Source organism: Thermobia domestica, chromosome 15 (assembly GCF_964235325.1).
Source record: "Thermobia domestica chromosome 15, izTheDome1.hap1.1, whole genome shotgun sequence".
NCBI lineage: Eukaryota > Metazoa > Arthropoda > Insecta > Zygentoma > Lepismatidae > Thermobia > Thermobia domestica.
This window is the reverse complement of record NC_137468.1, coordinates 132,765,156-132,787,559: the sequence shown is the minus strand read 5'-3', so window position 1 is coordinate 132,787,559 and position 22,404 is coordinate 132,765,156. Positions and strand designations below refer to the sequence as shown.

General features: G+C 36.4%; 1 protein-coding gene across 3 annotated transcripts in view; it reads left to right on the top strand.

The window, feature by feature from the left end:
* The window catches only part of LOC145671242 (serine/threonine-protein kinase 16), a 73,558-nt gene extending 52,388 nt beyond the window's left edge, over nucleotides 1-21,170 (top strand). For all 3 annotated transcript variants that reach the window (XM_081740152.1, XM_081740151.1, XM_081740153.1), the window contains 2 exons: nucleotides 12,704-12,838; nucleotides 20,578-21,170. In XM_081740152.1, coding sequence (XP_081596278.1) covers nucleotides 12,704-12,838; nucleotides 20,578-20,694 — 252 coding nt within the window. In that variant the 3' untranslated portion in view covers nucleotides 20,695-21,170. The remainder of the gene's footprint in view (nucleotides 1-12,703; nucleotides 12,839-20,577) is intronic.
* The last annotated feature ends 1,234 nt before the right edge of the window (nucleotides 21,171-22,404 follow it).

The following is a 22,404-nucleotide window of genomic DNA, read 5'->3' as shown; positions in this document are numbered from 1 at the left end:
AATGAAGAACGAAGTAGCAAGAAGTGTAACCAAAGTGGAATACTGCAGTGACCGCAACTACATGCAAAACCAGTAGATATTGTGATAATACAAGTGTATATGCCAACAACCAGCCATGATGATAATGAAGTAGAAGTAATGTATGATCAGGTTAGTGACATATTGCATCAGGAAGGAAGAGGTAAGGTGAACGCCGTAGTAATGGGAGACTTCAACAGCATAGTAGGAGAGGGAGCTGAGAATAAGGTAGTGGGACCGTTTGGACTAGGTAGAAGAAATGAACGAGGTCAAATGCTTATCGATTTCTGTAAGCAACATGATCTGGTGGTCATGAACACGTGGTTTAAGAAGAGAAGAACCAAGCTGTACACGTGGGAAAGTCCAGGAAATACGAAAATACGAAACGCTACCAAATCGATTACATTCTTGTGAAGCAACGTTTCAGGAGTAGTGTACGAGACGTGAAGACGCCGAAGGCTTTTGGCTTTCTACGCTTGCATTTTCAACGCGTGCTTTCATACAATCTGCATTTCGTTGTACTTGCAAGCGATGCTTTAGACTCCTCGCAGAGCGTCATAGCATAGCATCGCTGGCCGTTCATTGGCTAGTAAAACGCTTGCGTCAAGCTTGAATGGAACACTGAGTGCAAGGTTGCCTCCATGTAACTTCGCTACTGGAATTCAGCTAGCAGTATACTTGTACGTTTTCCAATCAAGCTGGATGCTAGCTTGGCTGACTTGCAGTGTAAACTTACAGCAAGCGGTTTGAAAGTTGTCCCTGTACTTGGGGAAGAATTATGGAAGGGTCTATTGTGTGTTCGACAGCTACCACAAATTATCATCTAAAGAACACGAGAGAATGCGAAGGCAAAATAGAGCGTATGTTACAGATGTAGCTTGCGTCTCCAAAGACATTCCATTGCCCGTCCAACTCAATAGTTTCTGGAGATCTTTAAGGAACAGACTGCAATTACAAGAGTTTATTGCGAAAATATTGATGTCTTTCTTGATTGAAGCGCCATTGCTACCAACCACACCTTTAGTGCCTTCTCTGGTGATGAAGATGAAATAATATTCAACTGTATATCTGTGCAAAGTGGAATGCAAGTTAATCATTCAGAAATAAATTGCTTACTATTGGAGGAAGTTGACTTTAGAATGATGATTCGTTCTAAGAATATACATCCCAATGTGGGTTCACCAAAATAGTTCTCATTAGTTCTGACGCTAACATTGTTTCATTTGTCTACTCTTCACCAAATTATTTTGCAAGAAATGTGGATGCGCACTGGAGTTGGTGATTCCATACGACTTTTGTTCATGCCATTTACCGAAAAATGGGAGAAGATCTGTACAAACTGCTTCCAGCCATCCAGTACACTAGTATGTTCGGTGCGAAGAAACCAGCTATCCATTCTGCATCGAGCATGTATTTGGGAAACTTTGGAGTGTCGCCTGACTGGGATGATGTAGGGAAAAAACCTTAAAGCTGCAGAAGAATACTTAGTACAGCTACTGAAGAAAGAATCCATTGCACATCTTTAGATGAATTCAGGGTTTGGTAGTACCATCATGGAAAAAATGTAGACATTAACGAATTGCCACCTTCAAGCATTAGTGTTATGGGAAGGTATTAAGATCTTAATTTTATACATACCTTCAACGGTACTGTACTTATGACAAAATTGTTCACTTAGACCCCTGCGATTTTGGTCTTGAAATGACAGAAGAATGTTTGATACCAAAACAAAACTTACAACAGTATCCTAATAGTGCAGTCGCTTGGTACAAATTTCAATAAGAATATTTCTTTTCTGGATACCAGAATAAAATTTGGCATAGTTATTTAGATGGTAATACACAATAAAAAACCACCGGGACACAGGTCATAGGAGCTTCTATAAAAGGAGGGGAGGGGGATAATGATTGCAATTAAGTTCTTTGGCAGTAGGGTGATAAATAGAAAGTAAAGGGAGTAAAATTAAATAATATGGGAGCATTTACTAAATTATTGCGTTGAATTATTGCATGTTAAGATAGAATATAGTGTCCTTGGTGGATGAGTGGCTCCACTCGTCGCCTTGCAATCAAGGGGTTCCGAGTGCGATTCCCGGTGGGGACACAAGTGGTTCGGATCCTTCGTTAAACTGTAGGAGCCGTCCTTAGAACGTCATCATCATCCCATGGAAGGCAATGGCAAGACCACCATGGGTTCACCTTGCCCAGGGACCTTCGGGCCAACTACCTACCCTCGGACAGAACACCCATCATCATCATCATCATCGTCATCAAGTAGAATATTAAAAATAAAATTATATATACAAAAGTGTGTTTCAAATCTATTCTTTTTTATTTCGAAATTTGCTAAAATAAGAATGTAACCTTAATGAATATTCCTTCCTTCCTTTCTTTTTTTAAAAGAAATTGCGAACAATTTTAAAGAGTACTATATTTTAATCGTTCTGTACTAGAGATGGAATGCTTGTCTAAGTCTCATCTATCAATAACTCACTCACTGTATACATTGTCCATCACAAGAGCATAAGGCGGTACACTGCATGTTCAAGCTTTGACATTTGCATTTGTTCATACACATTGTTTTGCAGTGGCAGCAGGTTAATTCCGAACATTTCATTGATACTTCTGGAAGAACTGTCCATAATGGTGTAAGCCATGGTGGGGAATCTGAGACTTTCTATCCCCAGTCGGTAATATCAGGAATGTCACGCTGACGCTGTACACACTGTCTCCAAACACTGGCTTGGAACATTGTTCTTTTCAAGTGATATCTTAAAGCATCTTCAGTAGGGGGTATATTTTCAAGGGATCTATTCTTCTGTGTGAAAAGTATTCTTCTGCATTCATTGACTATTTTTGTTGCGCTGATTGTGTCATACAGAAGCACTGTAAAATACTGTATCATATCAAAATCATCATCAGATAAAATGAATGAGGTAGACAATCGAATAAAGACGTCCGTTTGTTCTGGCAGTGTCTTCCACACATTCCAAGCTTTAGTTTTACTAACCCCATGAAAAGAAGATACTGTGTCACAACCCGTGTAAGCATGAAAAAACGGCAATGCTTCACAAGTTTCAGGACATACATTTTGTAACATTTCACAGAGTGAAAACTGTTTTCTGTTTTTCACAACACCGTAAATAAAGTACAAGTTCTGCAAATCGAGAGCCTGCAACTCCTTCAGGGCCGCTGCAGCAATTATTATTACATCTGAATCTACTGTTGAAATTACAACATTTTTGTGGCCACATAAAACTGCATCTTTCACATGTAGAAGAATTGTTGTATCTGCCTCTTCATGTGAACAAGGAGACAGTTGGTTGTTGTTATGGTAGAATCCTACGTAAATTATTAGGTCTTCATCAGTGCAAATAACAACCTTACAACCAACTTCCAGTGATTCAATTTCAGAAGCAAATAAGTGGAAAAGTTGCTTTTTTTTTCATCAACTTGCAAAAATTTCCTAAATACCCTTGGGAATGGTGTTGTTCTTTTGATTAACATTTTTCTCCAGAACCTCGTTTCAAACGAGTGTCAGCCTTACGACTTCTTGCCAAGTATCTGTCAAATACTACATCAACTCTATCAAATTTCTGCAGGTGAGATTCTACGGCAGGTCGAAATATTTTGGTTGCAAATTCTCCAAATGTTTTAGATGAACCTGGAGTAAGAGAATGAATAAGGGCAGCACCATCTACAACAATAGCCGAGCAAAATGAAATACTACAGTCACTGTCATGATTCTCACAAACATCTGAAGATAAACAGGTAATATTGTCAGACTTTCTTGATGGTTTGCGAAGTTTACCGAACTCGCTAATAGAGGGAGGATATGGGTGAGTTTCGTGAGAAAAAAATGTTGTAACGTCAGGTTGCCTAATCTGACTCGCCACATACAATTTGCATAATATATTTGCGTCCTTTCTAAGGACTGTTGTTTGCATTTGAAGTTTAGATTTCCCCTTTGTCATTCTGTTGTTAAATAACACTAAATTACACCTTTTAATTACTGTATGAATTGATGTTTCCCTTCAATCAACCTCTCTTGTACAAAATTTTCATACAGACATCTTCCAAGATTCCTGGCTTCTCTGACCGACATCTCTGCATCTTTTGTTGCACGTATTTTGCTAACTGTTGTTGTTAATATATCTTCTTCAAATGGGTTACCATAGTTTTTAAAGAAAGCTACAACATCTAAAACGTGTTCCTTATATCTCTTTTCAAAAGCTTTGCTGCTTTCTTTATGCTGTACGTTATTTTCATCACCTGCATCTTCTTCACCATCGAAAACTGAAAACTAGTCTTCAAAGTCAGATATCATTTTTGCAACATCTGGCCCTGCAACCATCCATTTCAAAAGTGCAGCAGGTTTGTCAAAAAGTCCTATTGCTCCACCAATTTCTTTAACTTGTTTGTTATTTTGCTCATGCAAATGGTCATCCGCCATTGCTCAAAATGCTCGATTGCTCTTCTGACTTACGAATTTGCCTTTCATGAATTCTTTATATATAAACGGATGGCGCATCTCCAGTTCTTTCAGTGTTTTGATGAAAAATGGCAACCAGCAAACATAGTTTGTGTGATTTAAAACAAACATCCAGGGACATATATCTTCCAGAATAGTTTTGAATTGTACAAAATTTCCTTCACGCACACTTTGTAAGAAAGAGAGCAATAGAATCTGTAGTTCCATAGTTATTGACCAGAAAATAAATTGCGGAGATTCTTCATTGCTTAGATTATACCATTCGTTAAAATCTAAATATGACATTCCTTCAGAGACATTGATATATTTATATGCTTTGTATGCTTCTGTTTTCAAAATATATAGTGCAGCCACTGTTACTTGGTGAGCATAGCGAGCGCGCTTGACATGAGAGCACGATAGAAGCGATTCAGCTCGTCCAGTTGATGTTACTCTAGCATCAACTAATACACCAGTCCATGAGATTACTGAGATTACTCAAGCAACATGGGATTACTTAAAACACATAATTAACACTTAACTACAATAATACCTTTGGATTTACTTATAAGGTCTGAACACGTCATTCAAAATTTTAAAAACGATTTTCTCGTTGTTATTACAGTAAATAGCATGTTTAATTTTGCATTAAAATGGGTGTAAATATGCCATAATTCTTTATATTTGTAAATCTATTACCTTAATATTTTTAAAAGCTCGTTATTTGAATTTAGCATGCCAATGAACATATAAACTGGCCCGAAGAACGGCAAAATTGGAGTATTTTCAGTTTGTGCCGCCATTTTGGACGCCATCTTGAATTCTGTCCGACGGGGTGATCATCGGTTTTGTGTCCCGGCGGATTTTCATTCTACATATTATAATTAATAAATGTGCCAAGTTTCATGCTGGTATCCAGAATAGAAATATTTTTGTGCCAAACTACTGCACTATAATGAGTTTATTGGGGCATGTACTCGTTTGACGTCTATATTGTTCTTTTTGCAAGTGTAAAAGTGTAAAGGAGCCGGATTCAACTTGTAAAAATCTGTTTACATGAAATCTTTTAAAAAAAGGTGGTGGCGATATTCATTGGTTTGTTTATCATATACTATAATTTAAAACTTCTGTTACACCTCATATTGTAAACAGAATGGTTTGTAGGGAAGGCTATTGATATGTGTTTTTAATAATATTTATAATATCAGAATTAACGCAACTGTTTGTAATTATTTATTTATTATTTACTAATTATTTAGTAATTAATTATTATGTTGCAACATATTTTAGTTAAAAGAATTTGTTAGAGCACATAGTTTACTGGATTAGAAAATTAGTTGGATTTTTTAGTTCACGATATTAATAAAAGGAATGGATGTATGTGTTGTTGTGTATGTCTGCTGAATGTTAATGTAGTTTAAGTATGTTTAAATATTTAACGCTATTTTAAAAAATGGTTTAATATATTTTAATTACTATTTCAATAATATATTTCTAGGTCATTTGGAATATTAAAAGTGGTATTGCGATTTTAGAAGTCGCTTCGTCAATAGTAATTACAACGTACTGAAAAACTTTCATGTTGATTAGTCAAATATTACCAGAGATATAAAGATTTCTGTGATTGAGCAACCGCCATCTTGGATGATGTCATATGTGGAAAATTTATCGGATGACCACCTAAATTTAAATTAATTACTAGAACATTTGTGTAACAGTAATGAAAAATTATAACAAGATTCTGTGTTAATTTCAGTAAAATATTACCAGAAGTATTAATACTTTGTAATTGAGCAGCCACCATATTGGATGAAGTCATTCCAGGGAATGTGTTGATGTTCACCTTAGTAAGGAAAATACTTCCTAGCACCCCTGCTAAGTAACAAAACAAAACAAAACAAAAAAAAAAAAAAAAAAAAAAAAAAAAACAAACAAACCGAAATTGCGTGTTAATCAGTCCAATATTAGCGGAGATTTGAACATTTTTGTGATTAAGTAACCACCATCTTGGATAACGTCATCCAAAAGATATGCATTGGGTGTTCACATTAGTAAAAACATACGTACTAAGACCGTTGCTAAGCAACTCGGAAAGAAACGAACGAAATTACATGTTTATCAGTCCGAAATTAGTCGAGATATTAATACTTCTGTGATTAAGCAGTTGCCATCTTCGATGACGTCATAACCGGAAAACGTACCAGGTGTCGGGTGTCCACCCAAGTAAAAATTAATTAGTAAGACATCTACTAAACACTTCTAAAGAAAAATTCTCCATACCCAAATTTTCCTACAGAACCATAGTCAGATCCTGGACTACATTGAAAAAGAAGTTTTTAAAGAATTGAGCTGAAAGCTTACCATTTGTCGTCCAGTATAGCGCTTTTGATAATACACAGAAACTCCATTCGTCACGCTGACTTAGCAACTTGTCTAATCTTGTATTTACTGGGCTGAAAGCAGATGTTAAAGAGCACCTTATTTTCTTGGTTATTACAACTTTCTTGCATAGTAATGGCACTTTGCATTAGCTATTGATAAAATTGTCTTAATAACAACGCCCAGCAAAGTAATGGCACGTTTATCATCACACAAAAGCACTGTATCGCACGAGAAAAAATGTTTACAAGCTTGCTGAGCAAATGTTACAGCTTAACAGCACAAAAAAAAAAAAAAAAAAAAAAAAAAAAATCCACCTGACTGGTTTTATTCAGAAACACTGCTCCACTAGTGTTGTTAACAAAATTTTGGATAAATCCCAAAACTAAGTTAAATGTCTACTTTTGATCAAAAACTCCCCTCTGGAATTTTAACTTAAATATTGATACTGATGTCATTATTCATAATTTAGTTACATAAAATTACGTAATATGTATTTTTGCTCACCAGAAATCCTTAATACATGCTGGTATTTCCTTCCATTATGTTTTTCTGAAAACATTGAAAGGCGAGACGGTATTTCACATACATCTCTTTTCCACTCTAACTGGGTTCGAATCTCCTAAAGACCAAACAAACCTCTATAATACTTTGGTTATGGAGAGATGTGTGTCGGAAGTTCCACAGTGCCTTTCTTGTGCCTTCAGAGAAGAATTTATAATTAAAGCAGCTCTGAATTAAGAAACTCTAGCCTCAGTTTTGTTTTTCATCTTTGTTTTAGTGTTATGCAATATAGATGTAGCAGTCAGCTCAAATTTTACATAATTTTTCGGCCATTTTTAAAGTTAAAATTTGAATCGATCGAAACCAGGGTTGGTAAAGCAGGTACAATTACAATTTGTCATGATTGTGTGAAGCACAGTAACATTGACGAATTAATATTACCAGTATGTCGATTAATTGCACTTTATTTTTCTTTTCTTTTCTTTTTTTTTTTTTTTTTTTTTTTAAATCGTACTCTTCCTACTAATTTACAAAATCCGACTCTACAGTTATCAAATTGTCTAAAAGTCTCTATGTTTAAGAACATGTCAATACAGTTGGGAACACTGCGCTCCACTCCGTTCCACACTATCTTCCATTTTCCGATTTCTAAATCGTGGCTTGCAGCGTGACGTTACCCAAAAATATGACACATCTGCGTATCGAATAGAAAGAAAGAAGTAAGTAATTGCAAGGAACATAAACAGACGAAAGAAACAGGCGGGAGATCGAAACAAAATTTGCAGCGTTTGCTTATTTATACGTGATGAAGCGATTAAAAATCAGCTCATTTAGGAGCAAATAGCCCCTAAATAATACTTAATCAGATCTTATTTAGGCATTTACAGCACTAAACGTGAATTCAGCTAAAACATAAAAATAAAAATTATATATATTGCTGAAATTTTTTACAAAAAATCAGTTTTAGGGAAATTTCACGGCATTTTTGGCAAATCAAAGAGTTGATCTAAAAACTTTAAATTTGATGCGTGAACTTCGTGACACCAATGGCACCTTTTCCGCACTACCCATTTAAAGAAAAACAGCCCACGCTAACGTGTTCTACAGAAAAATGCATTTACGATTTAATTGCTACAGTTATTTGTTTAAGAAGGAAACAAACTACAGATAGCAGCTAATTTCTTCGTAAAATTTAACATATCTTTCTTTTGCAGGTTATTAACCTAGAGTTGTATTACCCTTTTAAAAAGTATTTTCAGTTTCTCTGCAATTCGAATATGTAATATAAACAGAGCATAAGGAAAGAGAAATCTCTGAAATTCGTGTATAAATACAGTATATGATGATAATTAAAGTTTCAAATAAATTAACAATTTATTCATATCAAATCTTATTGTTACTTTTGGGTCATTCCATGTGAAATCATCAAGGAGAGATTGCTCGGCATTTTTTTTATGTATATTGCTACATATATATATATATGTATATAAACCAAGAAAACTGTGGGTAACTGAAGCGATACTTAAGAAGATGGAGGAACGCAGAAGCGCGAAAACCACGGACATCAATGAATACAGAAGTCTGAATAATGAATTGAGAAGATATACGGAATAAGTTAAAGAAAAGTACATGGAACATATACGTGAAGAAATAATTTAACATCAACGGCGTGGCAGATATAACCTGAGGTATCAGAAAACAGAAGAATTAGGGAGGAAAGTTAACAAGAGTATAATTGTATTTGGAATCAAAGATCAACAAAGTCATGTAGTCACTGATTGGACTATTGGGAAAAATACGTATGAAATTTGGGAAAAATACATAAAAGATACGTATGATCAGAAGGACCGCCCTAAAGACATTACGATCGAAGCAGAGGAAGAGGTGGATGATGATGCAAAAGGACCCAGTATATTGAAAAATGAAGTAGTATAGTATAAGCCATTAAAGATATGCGAAGGAGGAAGGCCACTGGAGACGACGACATACCAGCAGATTTGCTCAAGGGACTAGGAGACAATGAAATGAAAGTATTGATTTTATTCATTAACAAGATCTTCCTGAGTAAAGAATAACTAAAGGATTTCCTTTATGTTACAAAGATTGCATTACCCAAGAAAAAGCAAGCAAAGAAATACAGCGATTACAGAACCATTAGCCTTATTCCCCACACTGGAAATATTATTGCGCCCATACTGAACAAGCGGCTGGAAAATAAGATAGGAGAGATTTTAGAGCAAGATCAATTTGGATTCCGGAAAGGGAAAGGCACCAGAAATGGTATTGGCATGATGAGAATTATATCAGAACGAGTTTTTTTTTTTTTTTTTTTTTCTGTAAATGAAGAGTTGTGTTTGTGCTTCATTGACTGGCAAAAAGCTTTTGACCAGGTCAATTGGACGAACTTTTGATAGTACTTAAAGAAATTGGGGCCAACTGGAGAGACCGACGACTCATTCAGAACCTGCACGTAGGACAACGAGTGAAGTTGCGCTTGAATGAAGGAGAAACTAATAGTGTGGAGATTTGAAGAGGAGTCAGACAAGGATGTCGTATGTCTCCCCAGTTATTCAACATTTACATTAAGGATATTTGAAGGAAGCATTAATAAATATTGGGGCTTTCAAAGTTGGAGGGCAGATCATTAACAAGATCAGATATGCGGATGATACGATTATTATAGCTAGAACCGAAGGACTGCAGGAGATGATTGACAAAATAGTTGACATTGAGAAACTATATGGAATGGAAATCAACATCAAAAATCAAAAGTCTTGAGAATATCCCGTGGAAACACTCTTGTGGGTCAGAGTAGAACAAAGAAAACTTAAAGAGGTCGAGCATTTCAAGTTTCTGTAAAGTGTTTTGACGAGAGACGCTTACTGTAACAAAGAGATCAGGTCAAGAATTGCCATAACCAAAGAAGCATTCAACAAGAAAAGATCACTCTTAACTAGCAGGCGTAATATAGGACTAAGAAGATGGTCAAGTGCTATATATGGAGCATTGGACTGTATGGTTCAGAGACTTGGTAATTAAAGAAGTTAGAGGAGAAATATTTAGAGCGCTTGGAAATGTGATGTTAGAGGAAGTTGGAGAAGATAAAATGGACAGAGAGAGAGAGAGAGAGAGAGAGAAACAAATGAAGATGTTTTGAAACAGATTTGAGAGAAGAGAACGCTTCTAATCAGCATCCTTCGTAGGAAGGCCAATCGGATTGGACACATTTTGCGAAGAAATTGTCTTCATATTACCATAGAAAGAAAGATAGAAGGAAAGTGAACAATAGGAAGAAGAATACAACTGGTTCATGATTTGAAAAATAGATAAAAATATTGGGAGTTAAAAGAGGAAGCTGAAGATCGAGGAACGTGGAAAAGAAACATTTCCAGGCCCAAACCGAAAATTAATAAGAAAAATAAATAAATAAATAAATAAATAAATAAATAAATAAACCACAGGATCTGCTTATCGCAGATTTATTCAGAAATGAAATGTAGGAGCTCCCAATAAAAGAAACTTTAATGAAACTAGTTTTTATTGATTATAGCACCATGTATCACGAATAAAAAATGTTTTGAATAAAATTTACTTATTTTTTCCTCTAGAATCCGAATCTGCGACAAAAGTGGGAATCCCCATTTAAGATTTCAAAGTTGACCTCATATCACTCCACAGGGGGAGGAGAGCTAATTGTATCACATTTGAAGTGCTCCCTCCAACATACTAACTACTTATTTCGAACATTTTTTCGTCCGGTACTTATTTCTCCAGATATTTTTTCAGTTGTGATTTCAGATGTTCCACACAGGAGGGAGGGCCACGGTGGCTCAGTGGTAGAGCCTTTACCTCTGGTGCATAGTGTCCCTGGTTCGATCCCAGCTCGCGGCAAGTGAACTTTCTGGTGGGCAAACACCGTGTGCGTGGGTTTTCTCGGGGTTCTCCCGTTTTTTCCCACTTTCTTTATTCCACCATTTCATTAATTTATCATCATCACCGTCTCCTTTAGCCTAGCTGGCATTACCGTGGGATGTAAAATTTAAAGATTTCATTTTTTCCTATCCGGGAAGGAGGATTTCAATACACAGGAAGTTGATGTTAAAGTAGTACTGCATAAATAGTGGTAAGGGTAATGAGCAATATCAGAGATTTGCTTCGGAAAGGAATTTCACGAAGCCGCAAAATTCCTTTCCAAAGGGAACTACTCGTCACTGACCAAAGTGCCATAGAACTTTTTTGCTAGTTTCGGTGTCGGTACCTCTGGTGTTAGGGGTCTCGGGTTCAAACCCTGCTCCCGCCAAGTGAACTTTGTGGTGGACAAACACCGTGTGCGTGGGTTTTCTCGGGGTTCTCCCGTTTCCTCCCACTTTCTTCATTCCACCATTTCATTCATTACTCATTATCACCGTCTCCTTTAGCCTAACCGGCATAACCGTGGGACGTAAAACTCAAAATTTCATTTCATTTCATTTCGGTGTCGGTAATCAGCTCCAGAAGTTTGTTCAAATAGTTCCTTACCATCCAGTATATAAATGTATGTTTCAAACCTCCGCAAGATGTGTGTGAGGGATTCCCCAAAGGAACATAGGGGTTACTTGCCAGGTTATAGGGAATACCATTGGATAATATATATAAGAAGTTTGGGATCAAGTAAATCGTTCATCAGTTCAAACCACAAATTGAAATCCACTGTTTCTTTCATAATTAGTAGTAGTATTTACAGAACCAAAATTTCAAATTTCTCCTGATCCCCCATTTTGAGAAATTTTACCTTAATTTTTTACTTTTCGGTGCCAAACATTGGAATGGACTTTCACTGAGAACCCTTCTAACCATAGTTCTTGTGTAGAGAATGCCATCTCGTGGTTTCAAGCACTTTTGATTTTACAGGCTTTCGAAATTGGCATGCTTATATACTTTTGATAGCTGCATTCGAGATTTTCAAAATCCCTTTTATCAAAACTTTATTCTGCCTTTGTATATGTTTTATGAAAAACCAGTATTTCTGCTTTACGTAGTACAGATCTCAACATTCTATCTTTTGTAGTAACCATGCACCAGCCTTTATCTTCACCACTACAAACCCTTATTTTCACCCGCGGCAGTGAAGAAAAATTAGTAAATCCAAGATGGTGGCAGGTGAAAAACTCTGATAATCTTTTTCAATACGTCATTAGTAAGGTAACCTAAGTCAAAAATATGAAAAAACATTACGATGATCTAACAATTATTATATTTAATATGTGATGACTTCACATTTAATGCGCCCTTTTTTTAAAATTTTGTTGTATTTAGTTTGTTAGATTGGTATTAATATATTTTTCTTTCCTAGTCTCTAGGTTGTGTTCTTTATGCCTTATGCTATTATAAGTCACCATTCGATGCCGTGTATGAACGAGGAGATAGTGTGGCATTAGCAGTAATTAGTGGAAATATTTGTTTCCCTGAGTCTACTCCATATCGCACAGTAAGTTTATGTTGCTTCTATTATGTAGTTAACCACAATAATCATAATACTTACCACGAAAGCTACAGTGACTCCATTAATTAAACTTGGGAAACCCAAAGTAGTCCTTTATCTCTCGTCACATTTTCTCTCTCACCGAGCAGAAAATACTATGTGACCTAACTTTCTCTCCTAACCCTTCCAGTGGTATCTTGTTTGCTCGTAACACACTGGTGCGATATCGTTGGCCTTTCGATAATAATAATATAGTTTCATCTTGTATAGTTATCGATCCAGGCATTTAGAAATTGATTCCTCCTTCATTCATATACCCTCTTCTACAGCTAGACAATCTGTCTTCCACCACGAAATGTGTATCTTTATCTCTGGTAACAACTCATTAACTACCTTTCCATAAAGCATTCGAAACAATAAAGAATGAATTACATTGCAACTACAAATTGTTCATTTAGCACGTATTTATCGGCTAAAAATTGACAGAAGTGATAAAAATCAGTAATTTCATTACCAACAATATATAAATAAAGATTTTACCTTTAAGTTGCATGGTCCTTTTTTTTATCTCCCTTATATTTCATACATGTTTGCCGCTGTGAGCTTCATCGGAGAAATGGATTTGCGGATGTTAATGTCTTGACCTTCTTTCTCCTCTGCATGCTAGTTTTACACTTCTGTGTAAAGGTGAGTAGTTATATTACCTTTTAGCCTGGAATTTTTATCGAATAATATTCAATTGGTAAAACTACTGTATAAAATAATACTCTTACATCACTATGAACGGCCATGAAAGATGTGTATCTTTTTGTTTTCTGTTTTTCAATGTTGCCAACTGTCAAAAAGTTTTTGATAGGTGATGCTTGTTAGACACGAGGAAAAGTACTCGAAGGTGTAGTTTACTAATTTGCATGACTAATTGGCAAATTAAGGGAAAAGTGAATTGGTACTTTATATTTGGACAGAGTTTTAATTTTAAGAGTACATACGATAGTGCTATAAAGATAACCAAGAAAGTTTTGTCGCTTTTTCACCCACTACTTTCGAATATCAATATGTCACCTAAGATGTAGCTGGAAGATCAAAATGAGTCCCCATCAGTATCGACTAACTTCTGCCGACGTTCTAAAAGGCCATGGATTCAATCCCGGTAGAACTTGGTGGGCGAAGAAGGTATCAAGTGAATTTTGCACCTCTACTAGGAATTTGAACTGGCTTCTTCTAAGGTGATTGTCCAGGAATGGAACACATGATAATCGGACAGTGCAATGTCCGGAAAATATGGCACAAGCAATAGGTTTCCCATCCAATTCGTAGAATGGTATCCCGGGTCGTCCTAGCCACGTGGGGCTTAGCGTTGTAACATAAGGTCCCTTTTGCGATTTGGAAGTGCTGGCTCCAGAGTTTTGAGTTTTTCTGGAATACGGCTCAACTGCTGTGGTAGTAGTTCACGATGCCGTGAGCAGTCCACCAAACACAAAGGAAAACCTTCTTCTGGTGCAGTGCTGTTTTCAGCTGTTTTGAAACCCGTTCATGGGATGCTAATCCATGATGACGATGTCGTGGAGCTTCGTACAAGACCCACTTCTCATCACATGTCAACACCTTGTCCAGAAATGGCTTCTTCCTCAGACGAGACAGCAAAGAACACAAGTGTCTGCTAGCGTTGCCTTCTGGCCCGGAGTCAAATCATGTGGGATCCATCATCCCAACTTGCAGTGCTTCCCAAGTGCCGAATGGTTTCTCCACTCACACTGAATTATAGTCCCAATTCCTCACATGTCTGGCCACTATTCGCCTTAATTGTTGCCTGAAGATGTGTTGGTCTTCCGGCACGTGGTGCGTCTTCGAGTGTTTCATCAACGTCTTTAAACTTGTTAAAGCACCTCTTCACTGTCCACGTAGTTACGACATCCACAGCAAAGGCCTGGCATCTCTTCCGCCCCGCTGGAGCTGCGTTTGACCCCAGTTTAAACTCGTACAGTATACATGTCCTTATGACGCTCTCTGGAGGTCCCATGTTCACTCTGTCCTTACGCAAGTTCACGGTAGAATGTAGGATATACCTACCAACAACTGACCTTCGCCTCTTCCCCATTCGCATTCGACTCACGGTGTGAGGGCCAATTGAACACAGACTTCCACAAAAAGCGAAAGAACTTTCTTGGTTACATTTATATATGAGGTTATCTTGTTAAATTTGTGGATATCATCCTTGCAAATTCTGCACAATAATTCGTAACTTTTTAATTAATAGGGAAATGTACGTAAGATCTTCAAATTTAGCGAATTCAAACAAATCTCTAGAGTAGCGCTGTCCAAATCGATTCTGTAAAAACCTAAAATCGATTTTGGGTTTCGGTTTTCAATATCGTTTAGAATTTTGGGTTCTCTTTTAAGATTGAAATTCGTGTTAGAACACCAATATTCTAGTAGGATCTGTGGTAAAAGAAAAGGAAGAAAGTTTTGGTTCATACTCATGCAAAAGTATGAAATAGAACTCCCCTTAACGCTATACGACAATCAGCTAGAAAGGCGGAAACATAACGAAACAAGGTATCCTATACTTTCTGCTTTGGCTAAAGAGTATCTGTTCAAAACCCACAAGATGAGCAGCTTCAGAGCTTTCTCCACTTTTTGAAACATCGTTATACGCTATACGAAACATACGATATGACAATATTTTTGCACAAGAATTCAAAGAAAAGATAGTCTATGTGGGGAAGATAATTCAGGTTTCTCAAACTTCTTAAAATTCAGTTGAAACTTTTCATATTTAAATATCAATATCAAAAATGTTAGCCATTTATGCAAATTTAGTCATTATAACTACATTTAATGTATTGTACAAGTAAGTAATTTTGCCTCAAATTACTCACCTCCAGTATTTCGAGTGCGGCTGTCAGTCACTATTTATGAGTACAATGGCTTAAGTCCTTCACGGCAGGATATTCATATTGTTTGTATGCCTCAACAATAATTATTTATGAATATTATATAAAATTTTATTGACATTTATGCTTGCCTATCTTTACCAATTTCACTTATTGTTTGTGATCGAATCACGGGAAACGGTTGAACAGTTAGAAATGTCTTTTGGAACATCGTACCAACTCTGAGCTTTTTCTTTCTTTCTTTCTCTTTCTATTTATTTTACTTTGATTAAAAAGCGTATCCTAAGGGGTAGGGGATCAATGTGTACAGGGTTCATTATGAAAGTAATGAGCATGATGCTACCCTGACTCAACAATCCACTGCAGCGCGCGCTGCCTGTGCGGAAAAAGTAGTGGGTGGTCTGTTCTTCCAAACGCGCCCGGAGTGAGTCTGCTGCGAGCAGTGACAGCGTGTAGATGTCGATCCGCGTGAAGCACGTTTTTACAAGTTGTAACACGGCGCGATGGAGGGTTCGCTCAAACAACGCTACGCCATAAAGTTTTGCGTCAAGTTGGGTAAGAATGCTACGGAAACTTACCACATGCTGAAAGAGGCCTACAAGCAGGAGTGTTTATCAAGATCCCAGGTCGGAAAATGGCACAAGTCGTTCAAGGAGGGTCGGGAGGAGGTCGCCGACGAGCCCCGTTCTGGACGCCCAACAACGGCCAGGACCGACGACAACGTTAACCGTGTACGTGAAGTGTTGCGCTCAGACCGGCGTGTGAGCATTCAACAAATCGCGGACACCCTAAACATGTCAACATTTGCGGTACATGGGATAGTAACCGAGGACCAGGGTTTGAAAAAACCCAACCCACCTGGGCCCTTGTGGGTTTTTCGGGTATTTTCGGGTTTTATTGTTTTTTTTCGGGTTTAATTGGGTTGTTTCGAAATATTTCAATCTCTTTGGGGTAAAAATGTTAAAATATGATTTACATTTCATGAGTGTCATTGTCACAACTTGCAACAACTTTTTATTCAATGCTGTTTTGAAAAAATGCCGCCATTTTAAAATTTTATATCGGATCGCCGAAAAAATCTATACATCAAATTTAGAATGTCTTGTGCTTCTACCCTCAAAATATCAACTTAAAAAGTCCGAAAATTGCACCTTGTAGCATGGATAACCGCTATTTTGAAAAATGGACCCCATTTTGAAATTTTATGCCGCCAAAATATATACAGCTAATTTAGTCTCTCGTGCTTCTACTTTGAAAATTTCAACTTGAAAGACCTAAAATTGCGCTTTGTAGCATGGATATCACCAGCGGCGCAAATTTGTCTTCAACATTGGGGGGACGGGTAAGACGGTACATATATATATATATATATATATATATATATATATATATATATATATATATATATATATATATATATATATATGCGATGTACAAAATATTTATGAAGGCGAAAAACAATGCTGGGGAGGATTACCCATGTCGGTCCCGGCGTCCTCTACAGGGGACATAAAATATGACGATATTATTATTGCTTTATAACTTTAAAATCCGACCAGCAACATTGAAAACTGTTCACAAGGGATGATCCAAATATGATCATTCCCTATAAACAATTCTCAATGTTGCCAGTCTGATTTTGAAGTTGTAAAGCAATAATAATATCGTCATATTTTATGTCCCCTGTGTGGGACTCCGCGACAACATGGGTAGGGGAGCAGAGTTGTCTTCAACATTGGGAGGCGGTCAGATTTGAGGCTTATTCTGGGAGGTATCAATTTCATCTCACTTTCCTTTGTGACAGTTGGACACAAATCATCACATTTCTTCCTAAAAGACACATTTCCAATCGGATTATTGAGGGAGACAGTTCCAAGATTGTAGGGGATATGTCCCCATAATCCCCCGGGATTTTCGCCAGTGGATATCAGCTATTTTTTTTTTTAAAGAGCGCCATTTTGTAATTTTACGTTGGTATGCTGCCAAAATCTAAACAGAAAATTTAGTGTGTCTCTGGTTTGTATCCTGAAAATTTAAAAGACCGAAAGTTGAACACTGTGTGGTAAAGGCAGACAAACTAACAAATGTAGCTCGAGTCATCCTAGGAGCCTCAGTGACGTTCGCCAAATATGAATACCAATTAGCTATATTAATTTAAAACAAAGACATAATTTATCAAAATGTCTTAAATATTTTTCAACGTAAAATAAATGGTCTTTCGATGCTTCATGCATTCAATTACGGGAATTACCCGAGCACTTGTTGCAAGACCGTTCTTTTCCGAAAATTAATTTAAAACAATTAACAAAGATAGGCCTATAATTCATATTTTATAAAGTAAATGTTTCAAAATGTCTAAAATGAAATGAAATATCCTCCAGCGTAAAATAAATAATTTATTGTTGAAGTATTCATTTCGATGCTTTGTGAGTTCAATTGGGGGAATTTCCTGAACACTTCTTTCACGACGGGTTTTCCCTGAAAATGCAGCTTGCTTTACTGTACACCGAAACTTCCATTAATACTGAAGTTTGAGTTGAGTTGTTGAGTTGATTTTAGTTTAGCGTCCCGTTCAGCAGCGAGGCTATATGAGACGTGGACCTACTGATTAACGTGGAATCCGAACCACATGAGCTCCCGCCGGGAATCGAACCCGGGTCTTCCACGCCAAAGGCGCGTACGCTAACCGCTTAGCCACGAGGGAGCTCAATACTGAAGTTTGAATGCAGCACTTGAAATAGTAAGCGTTACGTAGTCTTCGGAGCTCCGAGCATTAAGCTTCTTAATTTTGACAAGAATTTTTACGTTATTGCTAGTGTTGATTCTACATAATACTTATTTGAAGGCTAGCAACAAATGAGTGAACTTAACTGTTGTTGGAAAACCAAAATTTACTGAATACTTTTGTTACCATCAAAGGTAAGAAATAATACTAATAGTTTTACTAATGTATTTACATATCTACTGTAAGTACCAGCACCTATGACCTTAAACCCGTCAACGTATGAGGGATAACGTCTCTCGGCGGCGTCGAGTCAGGAAACACACTATTCACGGAAAGTATTTTCTAAAATATACAATCGCTTACTTTACTTCAAATAGGCTATAAGCATAATCCGCACATTAATTTGTTCTACAATTATCTCAAGCTAAGGTGAGGTTTTTTATTTATTTATTTATTTATTTATTCATTCATTCATTCATTCAGTGCATTTAGAGTTTTATAAAGGTCTTATATTGAATATTGTTGTCTATCTTAACATGAAAGCATATAATTCGCCCAAAGAAAGTTTAAAATCTGATAAAAATAACTTTCAACGTGATCACCTTAGTTGTACCAATAATACAATAACAAAGAAGTCAAAAACCCAGGTGGGTTTTTTCAGGTGGGTCCAACCCGAAAAAACCCGGTGGGTTTTTTCGGGCTGGGCCCACTTGGGCAAACCCTGTCGAGGACCTGCAGATGCGCTGCAAGGAGTTGTTGGCATTGTGTGAAAGTGATCCGGACTTTTTAGACTCGGTCGTAACTGGAGACGAATCCTGGATGTTCGAATACGATCCAGTATCTAAAAGGCAGAGTGCGGAGTGGCACATCTCATCCTCCCCCCGCCCCAAAAAGGCGCGCATGAGCAAATCCCGAATCAAAACCATGCTCACTGTCTTCTTCGACGTTCGAGAAATCATCCATTTCGAGTTTGTGCTACCAGGACAACCTGTCAACGCAGGATTTTATCTAGAAGTGCTCAAGAGACTGAAACGCAGGGTCGCCCGCGTTCGAAGTGATATCAAAGACTCAATGAAACTCCACCACGACAATGCACCAAGTCACACCGGCTTCATCGTCGTCGACTTCCTGGCACGGATCAGAACCCCAGTGGTCCCCCACACCCCCTATAGTCCTGACCTTTCTCCTAGTGACTTTTTTGTTTCCCCTTTGAAGAGACACCTCAAAGGAAAACATTGGGAATCCGTGCAGAACATTCAAGCCCATGTTACAAGGTTTTTAAAAGCTATTCCAGCCGAGGACTTTAAAGATGCTTTCCAGGCGTGGAAAACACGTCTCCAGAAGTGTATCGATGCAGAAGGAGCGTATTTTAAGGAATTTTAAAGATTTGTAACAATCGGAACAATAAAACAGTTTTTCTAAAGCAATGCTCATTACTTTCATAATGAACCCCGTATGCTAAAGTAGAGTATCCTTCATGAGTTTCTGTCATACTTCCATACAATGAAAGTCATTTTTCATATTACTTTTATATCCTAAGGGCAGTTCAAATATTTTCCATAAACCTATTCTCTCCGTGCAAAGAACGGGTATTTTAGCTAGTACTTTATAGTAGTTATGAACAACTGTCATTTTATCTCCTTAAATACTTGAGATTAAGTTAAATATAATCTGTAATCTAGCATACTATTCGATAAATGATAATTCCTTATTGGGCTCAAAACTAGTTCTCACTATCTTACGTCTGAAATATAATTCGTAGATTAAATTTCTTTCAGATTCCAATACGGTTAAAGGATTAATTGCTATTATCTGTAAGGAAAGTCGTGGTGCATTTTTTATATTTGAATTTCTTCATAATTGTAGTTCCCCTAGGATTTATTACTGTTATTTTTGTTTTATGCTGCCTTAGTTCTGCTGTACTTCTGTTCCTCCTGTCAGATGAGTTCCAAAAAAATCTATAGCCTTTCATTTGATGGTAATCATTAGTAAAGATCCATCGAAAGATCGATGCCAAGTTAAATGTATAAATATGTGTATAAAAGTGTCGTTAGAATTGAAAAAAGAAAGTGTTAAAATAAGTTTGTAGCTACGTCATTCTAATATATTAATTATGCTTCTTCCAGGAAATTCATGATCTTATACTTTTCATGATGAAAGTAAATCCAGAAGAACGTCCGTTTATTCATAATGTTTTAGACAGAGTCAGCCATGTACTTAATCAAGTTGAGAACAAAGTGTAAATCGCTGTAAAAGACCATGCTTTATTGTTTGTAGAACAAAATTAGATGTACAGTTAACAGTGATAAGTTTTTTGATTTTTTTTAAAAAAAAACAAGAACAAATTTCAAACAAAAGTATAGAGCAAGCAAGGAGAGAATTTGATAGTAAAGGCATTGGGGACGTTATTTTAAATATATTTAATCTTTCAAATGATTTAAGCAATTGTATTTTAATTTAATGATAAATAATCTTTTAATAATTTAGTTGTTATGATGTAATGTCTTAATAAAATGTTTTGTAAATGTGTTATAAAATAATGTGCAATGAATGTGTGTGAATAAAACTTCAGTTCAGGGATTTCAATTAATACTTCTATAAATGGTAGCATTATTTTTTATAATTATTGTTGGTGCTTTTGTTTGTTTTATATTGTATATATAAATATTTTATTCATTTATAATGAAATAAATTACAGTTATATATCGAAGCATGTAAATGTGCTGTGTAATTTTACTTTAGGTACAACTAAGATGATGATAGTACGAAACCAGAGATACGCGATAATTTATATTGAAACTACAGTTGGACCAGCGACAGAACTCATAATTCACAATATACCAATTCTATATTAGTAGATAATTGAGATATCACAGACACAACATCAAGTTTAAAGCATCATCACTTTAAAAATTTGTTTTTACCAAACTATACAGGTCTTTCGCGCCTTGTTTGCCTAAAAGTGCAAAATTGTGCAAAATGAGACAGTAATAATGTTAAAAATTTGTTAATATTCGGGAAACCAATAACAGTATTATTGTAAAAGGATGTATCAAAAATTTGAGAAACGAATGTGCAGAAAAGTATAGTGAGAGTATGAAACCCGTACAAGTTATAAACAAAATTAGGGTTAGGTCGAGAATTCGTACAACAGATATAACATTTCAAGGATTTTCACAGTTTTATGTGCCAAAGCTCGCTATGAGATAAGAAGTAGACGAAAGGACGAAAATTAGAGCTGGAATAACAAGGATGTTGTGGTCACAGAACCGACTAATCGGAGAAAAATCTCAACAAATTACATACCGAAAATGGAGATAAAGATGGCAGCAATAACAAGGATTGCCCGGTCTCTGATTCCAAACTTCGAACAATATCGATCTTGGTAATTAATGTAGGAACATGTCAGGGACACGGTAGGAAGAAGATATTCACTCTTAATATTCGTTGCGTCAGAACTGTAAAAGTTGACAACAATAAAAGGTCAGTGTCTTCCATTAGGTGGTAATGGAAGGAAGGGGAAGAAGATATTGACACTGCGAAAGCACTAGAACTTCTAACAAGAAAAACTGTGTTGATTCTTGTACTATAAAGGAAATAAACCGAACCACAGTAAAATTATGATGATAATAAAATAAATTCAAAACAAAACTTTTCGGTTAAAAAGAATTAAGTCAAGGGTAAGCCTCCACCAACTAGTCAGATACATAAGCTGCAACACTTGAAAAGAAACGATAGCTTACGAAAATATGGCATTGAACAATATCAAAGAATATAAAAACTGAAAAGCCGTGGTAAAAATCAAAGTTAACTGGGTTAACACAACCGAAATATCCTATATAAAATGGAAATACAAAAGTAACAAACGGGAAGGAAATGCTGTCAGTGATAAGAATCACGGCAAATCCCTTTGAAAACGGTATTAGTGGTTCAAATCAGGGTCAGAAATGAGA